Source organism: Phragmites australis, chromosome 10 (genome assembly GCF_958298935.1).
Source record: "Phragmites australis chromosome 10, lpPhrAust1.1, whole genome shotgun sequence".
Classification (NCBI taxonomy): Eukaryota; Viridiplantae; Streptophyta; class Magnoliopsida; order Poales; family Poaceae; genus Phragmites; species Phragmites australis.
The window spans coordinates 952023-972695 of record NC_084930.1 but is presented as its reverse complement, the minus strand read 5'-3'; the positions used below and the strand labels follow the sequence as shown (position 1 = coordinate 972695).

At 43.3% G+C, this 20673-nt stretch overlaps 3 protein-coding genes and 1 long non-coding RNA gene across 6 annotated transcripts; 1 reads left to right on the top strand and 3 right to left on the bottom strand.

The window, feature by feature from the left end:
• The first annotated feature begins 279 nt into the window (after positions 1-279).
• LOC133883273 (uncharacterized) lies at positions 280-4555 on the top strand. Its single transcript, XR_009902844.1, has 4 exons — positions 280-681; positions 1442-1530; positions 3861-4052; positions 4478-4555. It is a non-coding gene; the product is annotated as an uncharacterized LOC133883273 (long non-coding RNA).
• On the bottom strand, positions 1081-5312 carry LOC133883272 (sucrose synthase 7-like). Its single transcript, XM_062322544.1, has 15 exons — positions 5177-5312; positions 4959-5091; positions 4709-4863; positions 4422-4614; positions 4207-4325; positions 3810-4122; positions 3535-3711; positions 3346-3462; positions 3085-3251; positions 2765-2989; positions 2369-2690; positions 2018-2262; positions 1775-1913; positions 1474-1679; positions 1081-1364 (listed from the first exon to the last, which is right to left on the bottom strand). Exons 1-14 carry the CDS (start codon positions 5275-5277, stop codon positions 1536-1538), a joined length of 2550 nt encoding a protein of 849 aa, XP_062178528.1. The 5' UTR covers positions 5278-5312; the 3' UTR covers positions 1081-1364; positions 1474-1535.
• A 1248-nt stretch (positions 5313-6560) lies between these two features.
• On the bottom strand, positions 6561-11099 carry LOC133931192 (putative disease resistance RPP13-like protein 1). 3 transcript variants are annotated; one of them, XM_062378023.1, is made up of 3 exons: positions 10734-11099; positions 6961-10263; positions 6561-6851 (listed from the first exon to the last, which is right to left on the bottom strand). In XM_062378023.1, the coding sequence occupies exon 2, from the start codon at positions 10228-10230 to the stop codon at positions 6985-6987; it is 3246 nt and encodes a 1081-aa protein (XP_062234007.1). In that variant the 5' UTR covers positions 10231-10263; positions 10734-11099; the 3' UTR covers positions 6561-6851; positions 6961-6984. The 3 variants fall into 3 exon arrangements, with proteins under 3 accessions (XP_062234007.1, XP_062234009.1, XP_062234008.1); XM_062378025.1 differs by having other exon boundaries at positions 6561-6739; XM_062378024.1 differs by lacking the exon at positions 10734-11099 and adding an exon at positions 10379-10723.
• Positions 11100-13199: 2100 nt separating this feature from the next.
• On the bottom strand, positions 13200-16498 carry LOC133931081 (uncharacterized). The gene is made up of 5 exons (XM_062377908.1): positions 16489-16498; positions 15478-15569; positions 15323-15385; positions 13827-15102; positions 13200-13499 (listed from the first exon to the last, which is right to left on the bottom strand). The coding sequence occupies exons 1-4, from the start codon at positions 16496-16498 to the stop codon at positions 14314-14316; spliced, it is 954 nt and encodes a 317-aa protein (XP_062233892.1). The 3' UTR covers positions 13200-13499; positions 13827-14313.
• Between the last annotated feature and the right edge of the window lie 4175 nt (positions 16499-20673).

The following is a 20673-nucleotide window of genomic DNA, read 5'->3' as shown; positions in this document are numbered from 1 at the left end:
TAATGTAAATCTCATCTGAACGCTGAACCATCCGTCATGTTCAATTTTTAGAACACGGGATCATCTCACATGTGTAATTTTTCTGAATTCAGAAAAAAAACATCAAGTCTATTTTTTTCCACAACTTTAGTTAGTTAAAAACTTAATTACAGCACAAATACATACTCATACATTTTAAAACCAAAATAATAATATTATTAATTTCTCATTATATATAAATCAAGACATAACTTGACTTGGTTTATCAAAATCAAACATAAAGGCTCCAATATCTTTCAGTTCCAAGAGTTGAAGAAATGAATGTCCTAGTAGCAGAGGTCCCCATCCCCATCCCATCTTCGCCGCCTGGTCTGCCCTTCCCGGGGTCCTTCCTTTTGCTCTCCTCCCGACGTCCACTTCCCCTTACCTCCACTGCTCCGCCCGACCACCTCCCATGAAAGTTTCTCTCTCTCTCTCTCTCTCTCTCTCTCTCTCTCTCTCTCTCTCTCTTCGCAGAATTTATTTGAGATTGAGATTTTGTGAGATGATGATACGATGTATCGCCCTGCTCCACATTCTTTTTTGCAGAATCGTTTGGTTGTGATTTGAAGCGCAGGTAAGTGATTTGGCGTGGTTGGTCTTGTTTGAAACACTCTGGAGTGCAGTGCAGTGCAGCGGATCGAAGGAGAAAGCGTACAACAGGTTCACTGCAGCAGCGTCCCTGGAGCTTCTCCGTTTCGTAGTTACTAGTTGCTCTTGATTTCATCCTTCTTGAATGATAGTTACTTCACATCGATGTTTGATTGCATATATTTATCTTAGGGTTCGTTGTTATACAAGTTCTCTTGCTTAATTTTCTTGCCATTATCTGAAACATTCAGTCCTCAGTGGCCAATGACGCTCTAAATTTTCCAGCAAGAATTACAAAAAAAAAAAACGCATGTATACAAATTCATGGTAGTAGATGAATAATGCTTACTTGAAACTGGCCCATAAATTCATGGTAGTAGATGAATAATGCTTCACGGATCTCAGATCTTCAGTCAAAACATTCTTCATCTTGTAAATAGATCGAACAATTGCTTAGATATTTTCCACATGTTTCGTGTTGTGCATTCTTGCATTTAACACTCCTCAATCCTTGTATTATTATCAATTGTAACCATGTACAGTTCCATCTCTTTACATCTCTCCAATCAACAATGAACACAATAAAAATCACACATGTATACAAATCTCACTCCAATCACTTTACAATGCACTCTGCTTTCAATGGAATAATTCAGCTGTGAGTATATTGCCTTCAGGGTATCATTTTAAATCTCCTGCTGAAGCTGTTCTAATCAGAGGTTGAAGGGTTTTGCCCGAACAAGCTGGTCATGATCCTAAGCAAACAAGTAGAATTCAAGAATTAGAAGGCAGGCTAATTTAATCCAATGCTCATCATTTAATTGTTTCACAGTTAAATCCATGTAAGATGAACAGGATCCTCACCTTTGAATCCGAGTCTGTGGCTTTCTGCAGAACCCAGATTTTTCAGAAAACAAACGGGTCAGTCAGTTGCTTCCCCGGTCTCTCTTCAGTAAATTTCTTAAGAGTGGGCACACTTGCCTTTCTTTCGGTCTTTCTGTGATTGCACTAGGCGCTGCGCTTGTTGAGGTTTGCGGAGCATGTTCGCCTACTCTTGGTACAGTCTTTGCCTGCAGGGACGATATGATCATTGATTAGACTTCCTTTTGTTTCAATCTTGATCGCATTGTCATCATTGCATCAGATATCTAAATTATGAAATTACCAGATTCCTGAACTGAAGATTGTAGAACATCTGCAGGTAGCGCTGTTTGGCTACTCTCTCTTCCTTGTTCAGAGTCCTCCAGAAGCCATACATTGAACCCATGTTCAGTACTTTCGTTGCATAAATCTTCCATGTGTAGCTGCCATCATGTATAACAACACATGGTTAGTTTTTATTTTTCATTAGATGGGTCCAAGAGGACTAATTGTACAAGAGGTAGGTCAGTCATATTACGGTGCCTACCATTCGTAGATGCGTTGAAGCCCAGCAGTAGACACCTTGTTCCAGTAGCTTGGGTCTTCCTTGCACTTTTGGAAGAACTCTGCAATCTTGTTGCTAGCCTCCTTGCCGTTCATTGGGTTTATGTGGAAACCGGAGACACCATCGACAATGATCTCTGCTGGTCCTCCCTGATTTGTTGCAAAGGTTGGCAATCCGCAATTCATCGCCTCAATGACAGTCAGCCCAAATGCTTCATAAAGTGCAGGCTGAAACCATAGGCATCATAAGATTAGAGTTGGGTCCTATTCTCTGCAACTTTCAGAGGGGGGCATATATTACTCATGATCTAACAGCATCGAAGTTGTTGCATACCTGAGCAAATGCACCCTTTGTATCAGCAATGCAACGGTACAACTCACCGTTGCGTACACGGTCAGTCTGTGCTTTGATCCAGCGGATCTGTCCTTTCAGCTGATACTTGTCGATCAAGTTGTGCATCTTGTTGATTTCCTCTATCTCTTCTCGGTCCTTGGACTGCAAAGCATCCAGCAGGCCTGCAACGACGACAAGGTTCACAAGGTCCCTCAGCTTCTTGTTCTGGCCATACCACTCCACTAGTCCAGTGATGTTCTTCACCTTGTCCAGCCTTGCCATTGAGAAGATGATTGGCTTGTTTCTGTCTGCCAGATATCCTCTGATTTCATGACATCACCACTGTTAGCTAATTTGTCCAATGAACGGGAGTTCATGTGTTTGCAAGGGGCTTACATGTGTTCATCAGTGTCCTGCTTGCTGTAGAGCAACTCTTCAATCTGCGGGTGTAAATCTGTCAGCCGCTTCTGCTTCTGTGTGAAGGGGAAGTAGATGGACTGGTCTGCGCCAGGTGCAGCAATGTTAAACTTTGGATCAAAGACATTGATGCCTGTGGCGAAGCGGCAAAGCCCCGGCATTGTAAATGCGTAGTGGTGCTCATATTGGCCAGGCTTCTCTTTGCTGCATCATATATATGCTCAGGTTTGAGGCTTCTAGGATTAAGTAATTCAAAGTTGTTAGAGCACTGGAGCTACAGTAAGATACGTTCTACCTACCTTCCAGCAATTTCTTGGTATGTGCTAGTGATGATAAAGTCACTAGTGTTCATCGCAATCATATCAGCAGTGAATTGACAGGAAAAGTGGTACTTCTGGTCTAGCTCTCTCCACTTGACATCTGAGTCCTCATACTTTGTCTTCTCGAGAGCGTGTGCAATTGTCCCCTGTCAGTAAGATCATTCGGTGCGTCATACCAAATTTTTGTTGATAGCAAAAGAAATCTTGCAGGGTTCAATTTGATGACCCATTTTTCCCCACCTGAGTGACTCCAAGTTTGCTTGACATGAGGGACGCCACCAAGTTTCCATCGGTGTAGTTGCCAATGATCAGGTCTGGTTTGCCTTCCAAAATGTCAAGAATTTTGGCACAAGCATCCTGAAATAACCTAGGTGAGCATTCACACAATAGTAAACCCCACAAAGGTATAAGAATTCACAGCTGACAAACCTGGGCATATCTCTCTAGGTAAGGGTAGATATCAAACCGGGACACCCACTGGCGCAAATCCTTCCCGTCTTTGGTCTTGAATGGCACACGGAGTATGCTTGAATGTTTCGTATTTTCAACTGGTTCCAGCTCCTCATTGCATTTTGTACCCTTGGCATCTGGTATCAGTCTTGTTAGCTACAGGAATATATATATAGCAGCCATTAGGGCATCTAGTTCTATGATAAGATGACATGAATTACAAATGACCAGGATGATGATGCAGTGAACTTTACCACAAGAATATTTGGTGTTACATGCAAACCCTGCTGCTTGATTCTTTGCAGCAACTCCTCTTCAAGGGCCCTGACTTGGTCCAGGATGTAGACAACCTGACCACCAGTATCTGGCAAGCCAAGAACCTTTTCTTGACCAAAGTAACCGTGAATAGAGAAGACGACGATGTTGAATATGGATGGAACTCTGCTGAAGAACTTCTCCATGTTGATAGGATCCGGTGCTTGGAGCACTTCAGAGAGGTAATTCAGCGTCTCTTTGCACCTTTCAGCAGTGTCGCCCCATCCTTTCTCCAATCCCCACTCCTGAAATCTGCAATGCCGTTGCATTCAGAAACTTTAGCCACTATGCATAACCATTGCACAAAGAATTTTATCAACTTGAGATGGAGATTACCTTTGTTCAAACTTCAAGAATGGAGTGTATCTTGGTAGCCCGCTAACAAAAACCTCGGCGAGGAGCAGTGCTGTCTGAAGCTTGTTCACCGTGTCGATGGTATTGTTTATCATCAGCTTCTGCGTGTTCATTCAAGGTATGAGTTAACTCAGTGGGTTATTTTAAACTTCTGATAATCTCTGGACCATTATGAGGAGAATGGCTGATCTCCTTACCTCACCACGGTAATTTAGCGTGAGCAAATAGTCCAACAACGGTTTCATGCTTTCAGGCTTGTCGCTCAGTTTTGAGGACAAGAATTTGGAAACAAACTGGAGCCCGTTTCCTATGGATGAAGGCAGCGTCAGATGAGGTGTCGAGAGGTCAAGAGCCCCGAAATCAACTTCCAATGAGTTGTCATCCTTGGCCCTAAAATTCATTTATTCAGTTCCATGAGAACTCAACTTACGTTTCTGATCAATGGAGAGACTCCTATTATATTAGATTGGTTAAGAATGCATACCATTTCTCGTCATATAAGGTCTCCTTGAACTTCAGGTACTCTGAAGGTGTAATACCTTCTACTGACAGATCATCAGAATGAATTTTTACGTACTCCCAGATGCCAGGATTCATTCTGACAGCAAATGCGACATACGGTGGTAGCACCACTGCTTCCTGCGAAAATAAGGTTTCCCAGGTTAATAAGGCCAGTTCCATCAAATTTAATGTTTGCCGCAAAAGAGAAGTATGCATTTTTAAAGCAAGATCACCTGCGTCGAACAAACAATGTAACCGAGGAAGCCTTCTACAAGCTTTTCTTTCTCGACTTTGTCATCCAGTGATTTCTCCAGCTCCTCCATGAGCTGCTGATTCTTCAAGAGCCTCCTTCCCTTGGATACATACCTGAAACATTTTCACCCCAGATTTTAGAATTGCAAAATAAAATCCATTCAATCTCATCATTGATGATTTCTAAGTTTAAGAGTACCTTTGGAAGCATCTCTTCATCTGGTACCGGCTTTGTCTTAGCGCATCGGGCATGTTTTCTGCGATGCTGTCCATTCTCTTGAAGCTGAGCTTGGAGGCCATGGTGGGAGAACCAGAGTTGGAAAGAGGGTGGATATGGCTTTGAACAATTATGTCGGATCGGTGAGGAAACTTAGGAGGAATGCTGTGAAGTTGTGACTGGTTGGGTGTTCATGAACAACGATTTATAGAAGAGAGCAGGAAGCTTTCCTCTCTTGACAAAAGTTTTCTTTTTGTGGACACCAGCTGGAATGGAAGATAGGGGAGGTTAAGCTCAGGGGAGAAAGCACATTGCTCGGGAGAAGTTATGCTGAAGAAACATGGAAGGCAAGAAAGGCACAATCAGGGGGAAATAACTTCAGTTATTGAAGGTTACAAGCAATGAAAAACAGTCTAAAAGGTAGTGTGCCATCGACTTGTCGGATTGGATTTGGATGACTTTTGTGTGTGACAGTGTACTCATTCTGCCACTTGAGATGATGACCACACGCAAATAGTTTCATGGTTAATACTTTCTACAGGGCAATGCTTTCATCCCAGATTTTCAGTTCGTAGCTTGTTCAGTTCAAACTGCTATTATATAACTTAAAGATTTGGATGGATTTCAATTGAACCTGACCTATGCATTTCGAAGCACATTTTAGCATGTCACCACTTACCAGTTATTACTAGTACACGCCATATTCCAAAAATTCTTACTAGAAAACGTTCCAGTCACAGCTGCCATGCTGTAACTTGAGAATTAGGCCTACTTTCTGTTGACTAGTTACGGTGTAGGCAGAGCATGCGCGGCAGGCGGGTCTACACCGGAGCGGACACGAGAGCATGCACGGCAGATGGACCTATACAAGAGCACGCGGCAGTGCGGGACGTCAGCCCACACGGAGGAGCGGAACACAGACGAAATACTGGAAGCGAAACACATGCGAACGAAACAGGAACCGGACATGAGTTTAAGGTCTGGTAAGCCACACTGTAGCTTACAGATACATCTTAGTACATGTAAGGTCTATTTGTTGCGCTATAGCTCACAGAATTCAGACATACCCATGTAGATCGTAAATTTGCGAGCATTTAGGGTGACTGGTTAAATATAACATACCAATTATATTTTTACCAAGGGGGGGGGGGGGGGGGCTGTATATAATCGCCAATACTAAGTACTCGTCAAAATCCATCAAACTCAATATTTACAATTTACAGTTCACCATAACCAGGAAACAGAAAATAATTACACATATTGAGTCCTGGTGAAGGATTAAGCCCATATTCAGAGTGACAAGAAAACGTGAGCATCTGCAGATTGATTCACCAAAGAACCATACTTTCCTCAGGGCGCATCAAACTGTCATACCATTTCCACTTTATATGTCGGTAGAGTGATAAGAACAAAAGGCCCACAACACAAACAAAGACTCCTGGATCAGTCGTGATCAGAATACAAAACTCGCAATATAAATACAAGCTCCCGGAACAATCGACAGGGACAACTGAAACGTGTGGCTATACCAAAACAAACCAGTGGCTGCAAGAGAAAGGAACACAAAATGCTTGTGTAAGTTGTTGTTATACCATAACTGCGGGAACAATCGACAGGGACAACTAAAACGTGTGGTTGTACCAGAACAAACCAGTGGCTGCAAGAGAAAGGAACACAAAATACTTGTTGAAGTTGTTGTTATACCATACCATATAATGGGATAACTTAGACAGGATGAGCAAAACTGAAGGGTGTGAGGAACATACCGCACCAAGATTTTCAGAAAGGCTTCATTCTTCAGACTGAGCATTCGTGTGGTAGATGCGACGGTTCTTGTTGTACCGGATGTATCTCTTGCCATCACAGCTTATGATGCGCACCTCAGGGATCTGCTGCACAATGTGCCAGTTCTTGCCACCATCCAGGCAACTCCTGAGTAATGGCAGGCTGCACTGCAACTCAAACCGTCGCAGGCCTTTGCACTTCTGAATCAGCAGCTCCAACCACCGTGGGAACGTGATACTCCAGAAGATGATCAGCTCTTCAAAATGAAATGTCTCGGTGGATGGGAGAAACACTAGTCTGAGGTGCTGGAGTGCATCAAGACCCGTCACATGCTTCAGTTTTGAGCAATCGTCAATAATGAGGGAACGAAGCATGCGAAGGTTGGAGATCCTCTGAAGTGCCTTGTTATCTTTGAGGTGGAGTTCATCAGATAGTTTTGGCAGATCCTTGATTTCTGTTAGGTTATATGCACCCTCCACACGAAGGTCACACAGCGCCACATGCTTTAGGCCCTCTGGTAGAGCTTTCAGTTTATGGCAGGACTGTATGTGCAGTGACTTAAGACAAGGTAACAGTACCTGGCTCTCTTCCACTGCTAAAGACCACTCTTCCAGTTTCTTCATGTTTCTGAGCTTTAAAACCTCAAGCTTAGGAAATGAAATGGCTGGTGAAAGTACAGTGTTGCCAAGGAATTCTGGACCAATGGTGATAACTGAGTCCGCATTTGAGATTTGGAGGGACTGGAGCTGATTCAGCAGGCCAAGTGAAGGCAGTCTAGTGCATGACATGCAGTTGTCAAGATCCAAAAACACAAGGCTGGGGAAGGAGGTTCCTAGCTTGGGACCTTTCATCCAATTTGGGAACTTTACACCTTTGTAGTTCTTGATTAGTAGCTTCTCGATGCTCTGGGGTGGGGTGAGTTCATTCCATATCTTTTCACTGGCTTTGGCTGATTCCTCTCCACTGCATTGGCCACTGCTTCCTTCCTGTTCTTCCTTCTCTTCTTTCCCAGTTTCATCTTTGTTCTCCTGATTCTCCTGTTCTTCATGTTGTTGTTCTTCTGTTACCAGTGCTTGCTCAGAGAGGTACAGATCCTTCAGGAATGGCTTGTTTGCAAGTGCAGCAGCACCTGAAGTAGCCCTATCCAAACTCTCTATATGAAGGTGCCTTAATTCTGACAAAGTTTTAAGGTCATCTAAGTCACAACCCTCAGGTCCGTTATTGTCATGACCAATGATTAGACCAGATAGATAATTAAGATGCTTCAATTCACCGACACCCTTTGGTACATAGCTTAGGGAAGTTCCCTCCAGACAAAGGCATCTAAGTTTTAGCAATGCCCTGATGGACCAAGGAAGTCTTTGTAATCTTTGGCAACCTTGAAGGCTCAAGGTCTGCAAGTTTATGAGAAAGCCAATGGAAGAAGGTATGTCTCTGACCTGAGTTCCGTCAAGATTGAGGTATCTCAAATATAACAAGTTGCCAATGGATTTTGGGAGGGATTCTATTGCTGTCTTGCTCAAATCCAATACACGCAAGCATGGAGCCGGCTCGAGGAGAAGATCTATTGATCTGACATTTGGGCTTTTGAAGAGCATCAGTGACCTTATGCTCATCTTCTGCTTCAGTGAAATTGGATCCTCCAGACTGTTCTCCATGTTACACAACGTGAGATGCCGGGGCTTTGACAATGAGCTCGTGCTCGGTTTCTGCTGACCATTAATTAAAATACTCTCCTCTGCTATCAAAACACGGGCTAGTGAGCGAAGAAGATCATGGGTTATCCAGCACTGTTCAACATTGTCAGGATCAGGCTGTAATAAGTTTCTGCTTATCAGTTCTACATAATACTCTTCAGCTGATTCTTCCAGTAACTTGTTGTCCCTGGCATTTACAATGCCTTCAGCAATCCAATGCCGCACAAGGTCAAAGTGCTGAATGGGGCATTCTTCTGGATACAGAGAGCAATGGAGGAAACACTCCTTTAGTTCAGAAGGCAGGTCAACATAACTCACGTACAGAGCTTGTGGTACTTCTGGAATGATCGGGCGCATGGACCAAGAATCACTTTCCAGGACCATCTGCCACTCAGCCTTGCTCTTGCCTCTTGACCTTAGGACACCTGCAACGACCTTGATTGCTAGAGGATGACCATCACATTTCTCTGCGATGTTAATCCCAACATCCTTCAATGCTGCAAGCTCTTCTGAATTGCATTCTGGAAGAACTTGTTTGCAAAATAATGCCCAGCCACTTTCCGTGTCCATTTTGTCAACAAGGTGGACAATTGCCTTCATGCTTGTCGCCACTTCCTCATTACGTGTTGTGATCAGTATTCTGCCTCTCGCCACACCATCTCCCAACGGATCTTTGAGCAGATTGTCCCATATACCTGGGTTGTCCAAGTCATCTAAGACAATCAGAAACCTCTTTGAAAGAGCAGAACTGAGGAGGCCGAGGAGTTCCTCTTTGTTCTCTGTATCCCCGACATTGGCACCGGCACCCCTGATGATCTTCTTCAAGAAAGCTACCTCTGACAAATCCTTCGACATCTTAACCCACACACAAATCGGGAAATTTTCAGTCATCCTGCCGTCATTGTATATCTCCCTAGCAAGGGTTGTCTTGCCAATCCCCACTGCACCAACAATGGCGAAGACATCCACCTTCTTCTTGCCCTCTCTAAGCATCCTTGGCACGAGGCTACCCACTGCCTTCTGAACTTGTGCTCCCACTGCATGAGGCTTAATCGTGTCATAACATTGCTTACAGATGTTATTACTGAACCAATCCCTTTTTGCATCGGAGTGCACTGATCCAGCAGGAAGCCTGGGCATTTCCTCCTCGACTTCCCTCAGCCTAAGATCAATGTTCCTAATCTTGAAACCGATTTCATGGTGGAACTTTCGGGGGCCTGCATGCTTGAAGCAGGAGAACATGAACGAGCACCGGACCTTGGGCGTGGGCGTGTGGGCGTCGGTGAGGATCTTTCCACCCTCGATCATGCAGATATCGAGGACGTCGTCGACCTCGTACATGGCATCCTTCACCTGCGCCACCCATGCGTCAACTTTGGCGCTCAGGACCTTCCTCTGCTCCTCGTGGGAGACGATGGCCCCTATGCGCGAGAGCGTGGCCAGGAGGCTCCTGACGTCGTCCCCGATACCGAGGGCGGCGCAGGCTTCCTGGCCGGCGAAGTCCTCCAGTGACGCCGTGCATCGCTTCACGAAGGAGTCGAGCACCATCGCCATGGAACCCCCCAGCTTGCCCAGAGGTATCCAGCCCTTGCAGAAGGGAAAGTAGGAATTTTTATCAGCACGCGGACAGAAAGCTCGCACCTTTGAACGGGATTTTCTTCAAGCAAAAACAGCAAAGAATCACCAAGACAAAGGAAATTACTGATTTCCAAATATGCAAGAGCCGGAGCCTCCGCGAGGATCAACTAAGTCGAAAATTCATTGGTTTCATGGAGTTTATGTATTCATTGGACATGTTGGTTTTGCAAAAGAGTTTTTTTTCCCTCTTTGGAAGATGATACCGATAGATAAGAGGAAATTTACACTAGATGAAAAAAATCATTGGATCATTCATGGAACAATAGCAAAAATTACTGAATAGCTAGCGAATCTTGGAATGATCAAGACTAGAAAGAGACAAGAACATAATAATCATCTAATCAGATCGAGAGCAGCTTGCTTCAAAGATGGAAGGAAACAAAAAATCTGACAGAAGGAGCAGAATAATTGAGGCATACCTGTAGTTGGAGAAAGAAGGTTGGGGGCAAGCAGGAGGAGGAGGCGGAGGAAGAGGAAGGTGATAGCTAAAGGTGGCGACAGCGAATGCCACCACCTCGATGGCTACCACCTTCCTCCCCTCCCTATTGCTCCAATTGCAACAAAGCAAGAACCAGCAGCAGGGAGCTTTTGGATCTCCCCGTCCCTGTCAGGAATGGCTCAACTTTTATTTGATCAGATCAAATATCAACTGGATGATTCAGACAAAAAAAAAACATCATGCTGTTAGGTGGGCAGGAGGAATCGAGGATGCGCCATTTTTATGTTTAGGAAGAAGAGAAACGGCGGGTGGGATTGCCTCGCCTGTAACGACCCCATTTAGTTTAGCAAGGACAGTTTGCTCAGTCCCCATTTAGTCAGAGCTTCTTGACACCCAGGCCCCTGGTGAATTGCTGTTATTCATTACGAGCACCAAGAGGGGTGTAACTGCAACAAATATGAAGGAACTTTTCCTTTTTGGGTGTGGCGAGGCTACCGGTTGAATTTCACGACAGCAAAGAGTAATAATTAAAGCTTTTTTTTTCGTGTGGGCAAAAAATCAGGTCAGGGCGTGTACAACTAAGAAGAGTGCGTAGGACAAGCAATGGGTGATGGGTCCATTTCCACCGGAAATTTTGGCTTGGACGGCTGGCTGGATTTTTCCAGACGAAGTAAGTACAATTTTAAATCTTTATATTAACTTGGTGTCAAAACGCCTCTATATATAGTCATTTCATAAGTGTAAATATTCATATTGAGACTCGAAATCGGATGGACAGATTAAAAAAAAACCTAAACAACAAACTATGCTCACTTGATACGTTGGTTGGACTGGATTCGGTCAAGGAAATACTCTTTGGCAAACAAAAACCAAGGCACATTTTTGCTTCATAGACCAATAATACATGTACTGACCTGAACGATAAGTAAATTTGTTTTTACCGGTTTTGATCCCTAGTTGCTTGAGATTGCGTCAGCACATTCATCCGAATTCAGAAGAGGTGGTTGCTGACATGGAATGGAAAGTTTCCGGTATGTACAACTGTACCATGTATACATACATCTGATACATACACGAAAGGAATACACAACCTCCACTTGACCAAGATTTAATGCATCCCTACATGTATAGTATGATGTATGTACATTAAGAAATCGATTGACGAGTAGTGGCAAGCCATAACGACTCAAGGCCTTGCTGTCTGTTTTTGCCTGTTTCTTTACGCCATGCCGTGTCTTCTTACAAATACAGATAGGCCCTTTCAAAAGAGAAACGAAAATGAATTTGTCCTGTCGGCGTACACTTGTTTATTTCTCTTGCACGATCCAAGTGATCAATATAAAACTGCATCCTGTGATCCAAATAGAACCTGCCAGCCTTGTCCAGACAACATCATCAACATCATGATGAATAGGAACACACATAGCTGCATACAAGTCTGGCTGCATACAAGTCTCCACGTGCTTGCATTCAGGAAAGTTGTTGTTAAATTTCTGTCATTATTTATTTTTATAAGCGAGCAGTCGGCTTCCTCAATAAATAGAACGATCTAGAGAAGCTTGTGTCATCAAATTTACATAAACAAAGAAACAACAAGATTGTAAAACGACTCAAAGATAACAAGCTGAGTGGCCTAACTAAATATATTTGAGTTCGTCAGATTCAACGAAAGCGTCACAGTACACACTCAAGATTGTAAAAGAAAAGGGAAAAAATGTGACAAACCAAGCAATCCGACTTTGTTATAAACGGCCAAATTAAGTTCTTTTGTCAGAAAACAGCATATCATTTCGATTTCAGTTCAGAAAAAAACTTGGACTTTGTAGCTGTAAAAAGGAAAGAGAGAAAGAATGGAAAAGGACTTTGTGGAAGTGAAAGAGATGGGAAAATGACGCCCATTTTTTTAGAATAGAGGCCGGATGATGACACCCGACTGGAAACCGTAAAGGAGGATGAAAAATTGTTCAAGCATCAGAAAAGGAAATCAAGGAGCTGAAAAGTAACAGTGTAAGATGCAGCAAACGTAAAGGATTGAAACTCTTCAGCTTACAGATGTCGAACCAGAAGGATATTGCAGGGAATGTAACCCTCGAGCTACCAGAGAAGATAAAAACAGGGTAAGAGTTACAATTTTCAAGTAACCGCGAGTTGCAACTGCCTGTTGTGCACTTGGGTGATAATGAGAGCCATATGCTTGCTCGGCTGTGTAACTTATGAAATATCATCACCTGCATGGAATCAAACACCAGAGAAATTTGGACACAGATAGACTACTTACTGAACATAGACGAAGGATTTTTTTTTTAACATATAAGAGAGCTGCGGATCATTTCATTAAAAAGAAGGAAAACAAGTTACAGCAAGAACACTTAGAAACAGAAACGCGCCACACGCATGAAGAAAAAACGACCTAAAAAGACTAACATAGACGAAGGATGATAACAAAACATGGCCTTGACCTCAAGGAAAGATTTTAAATCTACAGATGCTAGAGCAATGAATTTGATTAATGATGATTAGTGTTTCTTGAGTCATCTGAAAGATAGGCTTCTACAACACTCGAAACATACACTATTTTTTTTTATCAAACATAGAGTAGAATACTACAACGTCAGATATATACACGTTGATGAAGACAGTCACATCAAATGCCTAGCCTCTTGGTGCCACACTCTGAGCAGAATTTTGATGTTGCCCTTAAATATGGGGAACCACATTCATCACAGAACTTCGCAGGGCTGGTTGGCTGAAATAAAAATGGTATCATCAAGGCAACAAATAAAAAATGTTGCATTAGATAGCACAACCATACAACTATGAAATCTACTGGAACTTCTAGAACAATGGTTGGAGGCAGTAATACGGGGATTAAGGACAGTAGAACTTATGTTCAATTGCTAATCTATTGTTCAGTTCTTCAACCATAACAGGTGCAGGCAGGATTGGTGTACAAACCCAAGCCAACATGGCTCTTTGTGAGGAAAAATGTAGTTCAAGTGCAAATCATGATTAAAAAATGATAAGTTATGCACCATGTAACTGTTGCCGATGCTAAATGAAGAAGGTTACTCACAAGATGCGTGCGTCCTCCAAGATGACCTTGTCCAGCTTGCAAGCAAGAATACATGCTGAGATAAATAAGACTGCTGCTGGTGTTGGGGATTATCTGATAGATGTGGAGCGCTCGTACATTGATGAATGGGAGGAAACTGGGTACTATGTTAACTTGCTGAATGGTATCCTCCTCTGCTTGATAGAAAAGGTGTAAATAAGGTTGATTTTCTAGCTGTTCAATATGTCTCTTCGATGTTGACTCATGCTGATTTTGTATTTTTTTTTTTCTCGAACGGGCAAGAGAGCTACGTGTCATTTCATTGAAGAAGGAAAAAAGGAGTTACAAATGAAAAATAACCGAAACAATACGCACTCACACCACACACAAACACACAGTAGACCAAAACAAAAGCGCCACAAACAGGGAAAAGGCGACCACAAGCCAAAACAACAAACCCGGGAGGGAGACCTAGACAAGTCCCTAGATAAGTCCCATGACCAAAGATCTAAGGCCCTTGGCCCCGGCAGCGCACCAGATAGTCCTTCATCTGCACATCCCTGACCATCAGATTCAAGGATGGTAAGACATTGTTGAAGATGCGATCATTACGATGCTTCCACAACTCCCACATGATGAGGATTATAAAGGTATTTAGGTCTTTTCTGGACTGTTTATCGACCCCTTTGATCACCCTGTACCACCAGCCAGACAAGGGAGATGTATCCGGTTGGGGGACTAAATTGTGCAGTCCAAACTTTTGGAAAACGATGAACCACACCTGCCGAGCAAATACACATGAAATTAAAAGGTGTTGTATGGTTTCTTCAGCTTGATCACAAAGAGGGCAGACACTCGGATGTGGTAATCCCCTTCTCGCCAGTCGATCCTCAGTCCAACAATGATTAAGGACTGCAAGCCAAACAAAGAACTTGCATCGCAGCGGCGCCCAGGACTTCCAAATGTGCTTCCAAGGTGCAAATCTGGTGGAGCCAACAAAGTAAGCATTGCAAGCCGATTTGCTAGAGTAAAGACCAGATTTTGTGAGCCTCCATGAGTGTTGATCCTGAGCCCCATGTTGTAGAATGATGTGTGCCAAAAGATCCCATAACCGAAGATACTCATCAAGGACACTAACAGAAAATGCACCGATGATATCTCCAATCCACCGCCCGTTTTGCAGAGTTTGACACACAGTTCTCTGATTGATGGTGCGGCGAGGAACAAGTAGGATAAGATTAGGAGCCACCTTGGCAATCGATTTGCCCTGCAACCAATGATCATGCTGATTTTGTATCTGGAAGACAACAAGCTATATATTAGCTAGTAAGTTGGATTGGTAGATAAACAAGAACAAGGCACCAAATATGGGCACTATATGAGAATTTATTTGGTCATGGCGCAACAAGAATGAGCAAATAACAAGTAAAAATCAGCAGGGCAGAAGGCCAAATCATTTGTACAATGTATGTTGCTACTTGCCATTACCATGAGGCAAGGCAAAAACGTATAGTTACCTTGTTTGGTGGACGGAATCCTGAAGAACAAACCAATGGAGAGTTTTCGTCCTCTGGCAAAGCCTAAACAAAAAAGAAGAGATTAATAATAATACAAGTAAGTTACTCGTGTTGGCTGCATCCTTGCATTATCTGAAGCCAAATATACAACTTACACTTGTCACAGGGATGCCAAATGCTGGCTGCGGAGAGCGTCTGAACTTGTGTCGGGGTGAATAGAACTTATAATCTCTTGAAGAAACAGTAACTTCATTTTGACCAGTCAATCTTTTGAACCTTCACATATTTGGGATAAGACTAGAAAATTGGCACGCCCCTGGTGCCGCCTGTGGTAACCCTTTTAGCAGCGGTCTTTATCTTGAGGCTATGGCTGATCTCTGTAAATTAATTGTATTAATGATACATAGTAATTGGTCTTCTTTATTGAGAGACTATGTCTGGTCTCAGTGAACGAATAATGGTTTATATAAATGTTTTAGCTCTGTTTTTATTTCTGTAAACGTTATTTAATGTTTTTCTAGGTAAAAATTATTGCAAAAATGTTAGAATAAATGCCTTATTTTGGAAAATGGTTTAGAAAATATAGATGAATTATGACAATGTATTAAATATGTTTCTTTAGTAAAGCAAATTCTTTTAAAATGTTTTGTTGCATATAAATTATTTTTATTTCTAGAAAAATGTAAATAAATTCTATAAAATTATTTTAATCAGTTTTATGCAATAAAATAATTTTAGAAAATTTTGAATAATGTTTTAGGCCTTTTAAAAATTAGATTTAGTTTCAGAAAAAAAGTTTTTGTCATTTTTAGCCGTTTAAAAATTCGTTTAGCGGTTTTCGTCTCGTTGCTCTGATTTGGACGGTTCTGACGCCCAAATCTTCCAAAAATCGTGTTGTAGCGTGTTCTAGCGTTTGCTTAATTTTTTTTGCTTTGTTTAGTGTTTGTGCTTAGTGTTGCTTGTTTATTCGTGTGTAGAGGAGTTTGTCCCGAAGGCGTTCGAGAATATTCAGGATCAAGACTTAGGGGATTTCGAGCAATTTAATGTAGAAGGCAAGTGTCCTTGATCATTTTGCGCCTACTTTTATAACGTTTTGTTTTACAAATTGCATGCTCGTCAAATATGATATCCCATTGTTAGGGTTTACTAGTTTTCCTCAATCTTACTTGTAGCCATAGATTGGTTTTCATGTTATACATAGAATGTGCTTAGTTGCGTTTACTCATGGATAACATAGAAAAAAATATGTTTTGGTTAATAATGATGAACTTTGGTAAAATACTTAGACTTGAAAAGTAGGGTCTGAGCAAGTTTGTCTTGATGTTTGGCATGTGGATGTGTTCCAGACAAGAATATTGGTTTTGTTGGATATTGGTAATCTCTATATGTTGGATGTTGGCGGTCTTGTCCAGAGCATGTTAAGATCTGTTCATGGAGTAACCATGTCACGTCCCAAATTCATAATTGCATGATTAAGTCAAATTATACGTCTTTAGCGTCATGATTAGTTTTGAGGCAATTTATTTTGGAACGCTAGTGCAATTTGTTTAAAGTCAATCGGGCGAGAGAAAGAATTTTGGGAGAGAAAAGAATAGAATTTGCAATTAAAATAGACCCTTTTCTCTAACACGTGGGCCCCACATGTGGCCCACCACCCATCTCTCCCTCTCTATGGGCAGAAGCCCAACCACTCCCTCAGCTCCCAAACTCCACTCCCATGCTCCCTCTCTCAACTAGCCAAGCAAGGAGCTCTCTCTCTCTCCCTCTAAAGCTCCCTCTCTCTTTCTCTCCCAAAATCCCACCTCAAGAGAAGGAATCAAGGTATGCATGTGATACTCACACGATCACGAGCTCATGAGCTACCTATCCATCCAATTCATTTTTGTTTTCTCGAAGGATTCGAACCAGTTTTGATATCTTTTAGTGTTCTTGGTTGAAACACAAGGAGCACCAACATTCTTTCTCTTTCCAAGCTTTTCCTCCTTCAACCGACGGTCCCTAAGCTCGGCAAAGCATCCTAGGCTCCCATAGCATATATGCATATTTTGGTTGGATGAATTCCGAATTTGAAGCTTCAGTTGCAAAGTTCTTAAGTTATTGAATTATGGAGCTAAAATGAGGATTTGAGTGACTTTTGAGTTAGGAATCGTGTTGCTATGTTAGTGAGTGAGTTCTATACTCCGTAAACTCACTCAACATGTTTACCATTGGTTTGGAGAAGCTCGCAAATCAAATCGGCCGAGATTTTCCCCTTAAAGCAGCCTCTCTGGACAACCCCGGATAATCCAGATTGACCCGGATACTCCGCGTAAACCAGGAGAAACCCCATTGAATTGTCCTCGGTAACTATTGTCAGAACCCTAATTTTTCTTCCCCCTTCTTCTCTCTCCTTTTCTCTCTTCCCCCTTTCTCTTCCTTCTCTCCCTTCCCCTCCCTGTGACTCTACTGCCTGCCAATGTCGCGTCTGCCGTCGCGTCGCCGCACCGGCAGTCCTCGCGCCCCGCACCCGTAGCCCTCGCATTCCGCACCGCCGCCTCACGCCCCGCACCGCCTCGCCCCACGCGCCACCTGTCGCCGATCCTATTTAAGGGGATACACAGTGCGTGGTCTCCCTACCCCATCCTCACCTCCGCTCTCTCCCTTCGAGCACCCCGCCGCCTCCCTCCGAGCACCCCGCCGCTGGTGAGCCATTTCACCCCCCAGCCTTCTTCTCTCTCTCCCTCTCTCCTTCCCCTCCCCTTGTGGACGTACATGGGTCCCCCGTTGTCACCGGCCGAAGCCGCTTCCCTGCCGCCAGCTCCGCTCCGCCAGCCGGAACAGGAGCCACCGCCTTGGTCTGCCGGCCGATGAGGCCCGCCGTCGCTGCCCGTCGCCCCTCCCTCTTTCTCGCCACTTTCGTTCTCTCCGCCGTTGGTCGGCTACCTCCCCTCTCCCTTTAATCTCTCTTCTCTCCCTTTTATCCCACTCTCCCTGCGGCTGACAAGTGGGCCCCAGTCGAGCCAAGCCAATAGAAACCGAGCCGTCGCCCAAAAAAACCGAGCCGAGCCTGAGCCTAGCCCCAAGCCGACTCAACAGAATATTCTGGGAATATTCTTCTATTTTTCTTTTTCTGAATTTCTCTCTCGGCAAAACTTTCGAAGCCTGTTTCTCCTCCGTCCTAACTCCGTTTTCAGCGATTCTTCCACCGATATTCATCTAAATTCGAGATCTACCCAATAATGTCAATTTCATAATTTTTGAAATTGTTTAGTCATTGTTTTAACTGTTTGATTGATTGTGTGCGCCTTGGTCGTTGTTGCGATTTTTAGAGGAAGGAGCATTCGAGAAAGACCCAAGGGTTTGGAGTTTGAAGAAGGAGCAGACGAGGACTTCAACGAAGGCAAGTCCTACAACCGTTGATCATATTGATCCTATGTTTTCAAATACAACCTGTAGAGCCATTGTTTCAAACAATAGGAATATGCATGATTAAGTTAATAGTTATGATTTTAAAGAAATCTTAGAATAGTTATGACCTAGCTTGTTTATGACATGCCTTGTTATTGTTATCTTTATTCTGTTGAAACCCTAGAAGATCCCTAACATCAACTATAATGATTGTTTGGATGAATGCTTGTTTACTAGCATGCTTAGGATTGCTTTACTCAAAAGAAAGAACTAGATTGTTTACATATATTAATCATGCCTTTTTGAAAATGTGAAGTGATATGTGCTTGGTGCGTGTGCGTGTAAAACTTGTATTCTTGGGGAGAACTCTAGAGTAGTGTTGATAAGGGTGAGTAAGGTACCCCACGAAGGTGAGAACTATCTTGGGGGCAAGGTTCGCCTTTGTGGTGTTCTTGCTGGGAGACTCTTGCCTCGGTCGTATAAGGACCGGTTCGCTGTGACATCTTACCTAGTATCCACTCGTACAACCACATGGCCTGAATGGGCAGGACTTGACCTAACCCCTCCGACTTAGTTCAGTACCCACCCGAAAGCCGGTAGTGGCAATGGGGACCAGGAGAAGACCTGTGTGGTACATAACCTAAGGTCCAGTTGGTGATATTATTAAGGCTATGTCAAAGCCTTGGGATTGCTAAGTGGTCCTTCCTGTGGATCTTCTAAGGCCCCTGGTATCTTAGTGCCCCATGGGTGGATATTGGAACTACGTTATGAGGTTGTTGCGTCTCGTTATGACAGCTCCACCAGTTGTTAAGGTAGGAGCCTGTGCATATCTTGTGGGTAAAGTGTACAACCTCTGCAGAGTGTTAAACCTATTCGGATAGCTGTGTCCTCGGTCAAGGACATGCTATGGTTTGGTCACAATGATTAGCTTTTCGGCGTGAGTAACTTCTTGGTATCTGAGTGGGCAGTGTGCCCGTGTTTTCAAAAAGAAGGGTTTTGGCTTTGTGCCCTAAGCCTCCTGGACTATGTGTCCGCTGGCAAAAGACTTGTGGGAACTGGCGGGATGGAAGTATCTCCCCCAGGGCCGTCAACCCCCATAAGCTCAACTTACGTGTTCTCTTCAGAAATATTTTTTTAAAAGTAGTCTTTGTAAAATGAACCTTGCATTAAAAACTAGCTTTCTGCAAAACATAAAAGACTCTACAGCCTTATCCTTGATCTACCCATAAGCATCTAATATTTCCCCCTTGAGGTAAGACTTGCTAAGTACCTTATGTACTCACACTTGCTAATTGTGAACCCAGATGATCCAGATGCCGACTTCGTTGAAAGGGAAGATGAAGAATAGAGAAGCTGGTTTCGTCTACACTCAAGCTGCCTTTAGGGCATGGGTCGCTTTTGCGTGATTCCCGTTGTGCTGTGAGGGTTTGTTAATTATGCCTACAGACCTTTATTGTAGTGAACTCTGTGTTGTACTCTATTATCATACTTAATCGATGTATGTTTATGATGTCTACTTCTGTTGAAAATTTGTGTGTACCAGATACTGATACAGGGATTGGTATTAGCTATACAAGGTGACCCAAAGGAGGGGTCCGACAACTATGGCGATTTAGGGTGTAATTCGAGTCTAGAACCCTTTCTATAGTGTATATCCATGTTTTGGTAGAATAGATTTAGTATGCAGGTTGAATCGGCCAGGGAAAACACTTTAGAACTCAACTTGGCCAGAACCTGGATAGTCCGGATCAACTTGGAGTGTCCGGCCCAATCCAGAGTATCCAGACTTGACCCGTAGGGTCCGGGTAAATAACTGAGAGCCCCACTCGGAGCCTTGCCCGGAGTGTCCGATCCAATCCAAAGTATCTGGACTCACCCAGCAGTTTTGAGTTATTTCAAAAATGGCTAGCCGAGAGCCCTCACATGGAGGTTCCGGAACCCGGATACTCCGAGTTCAACCCGGA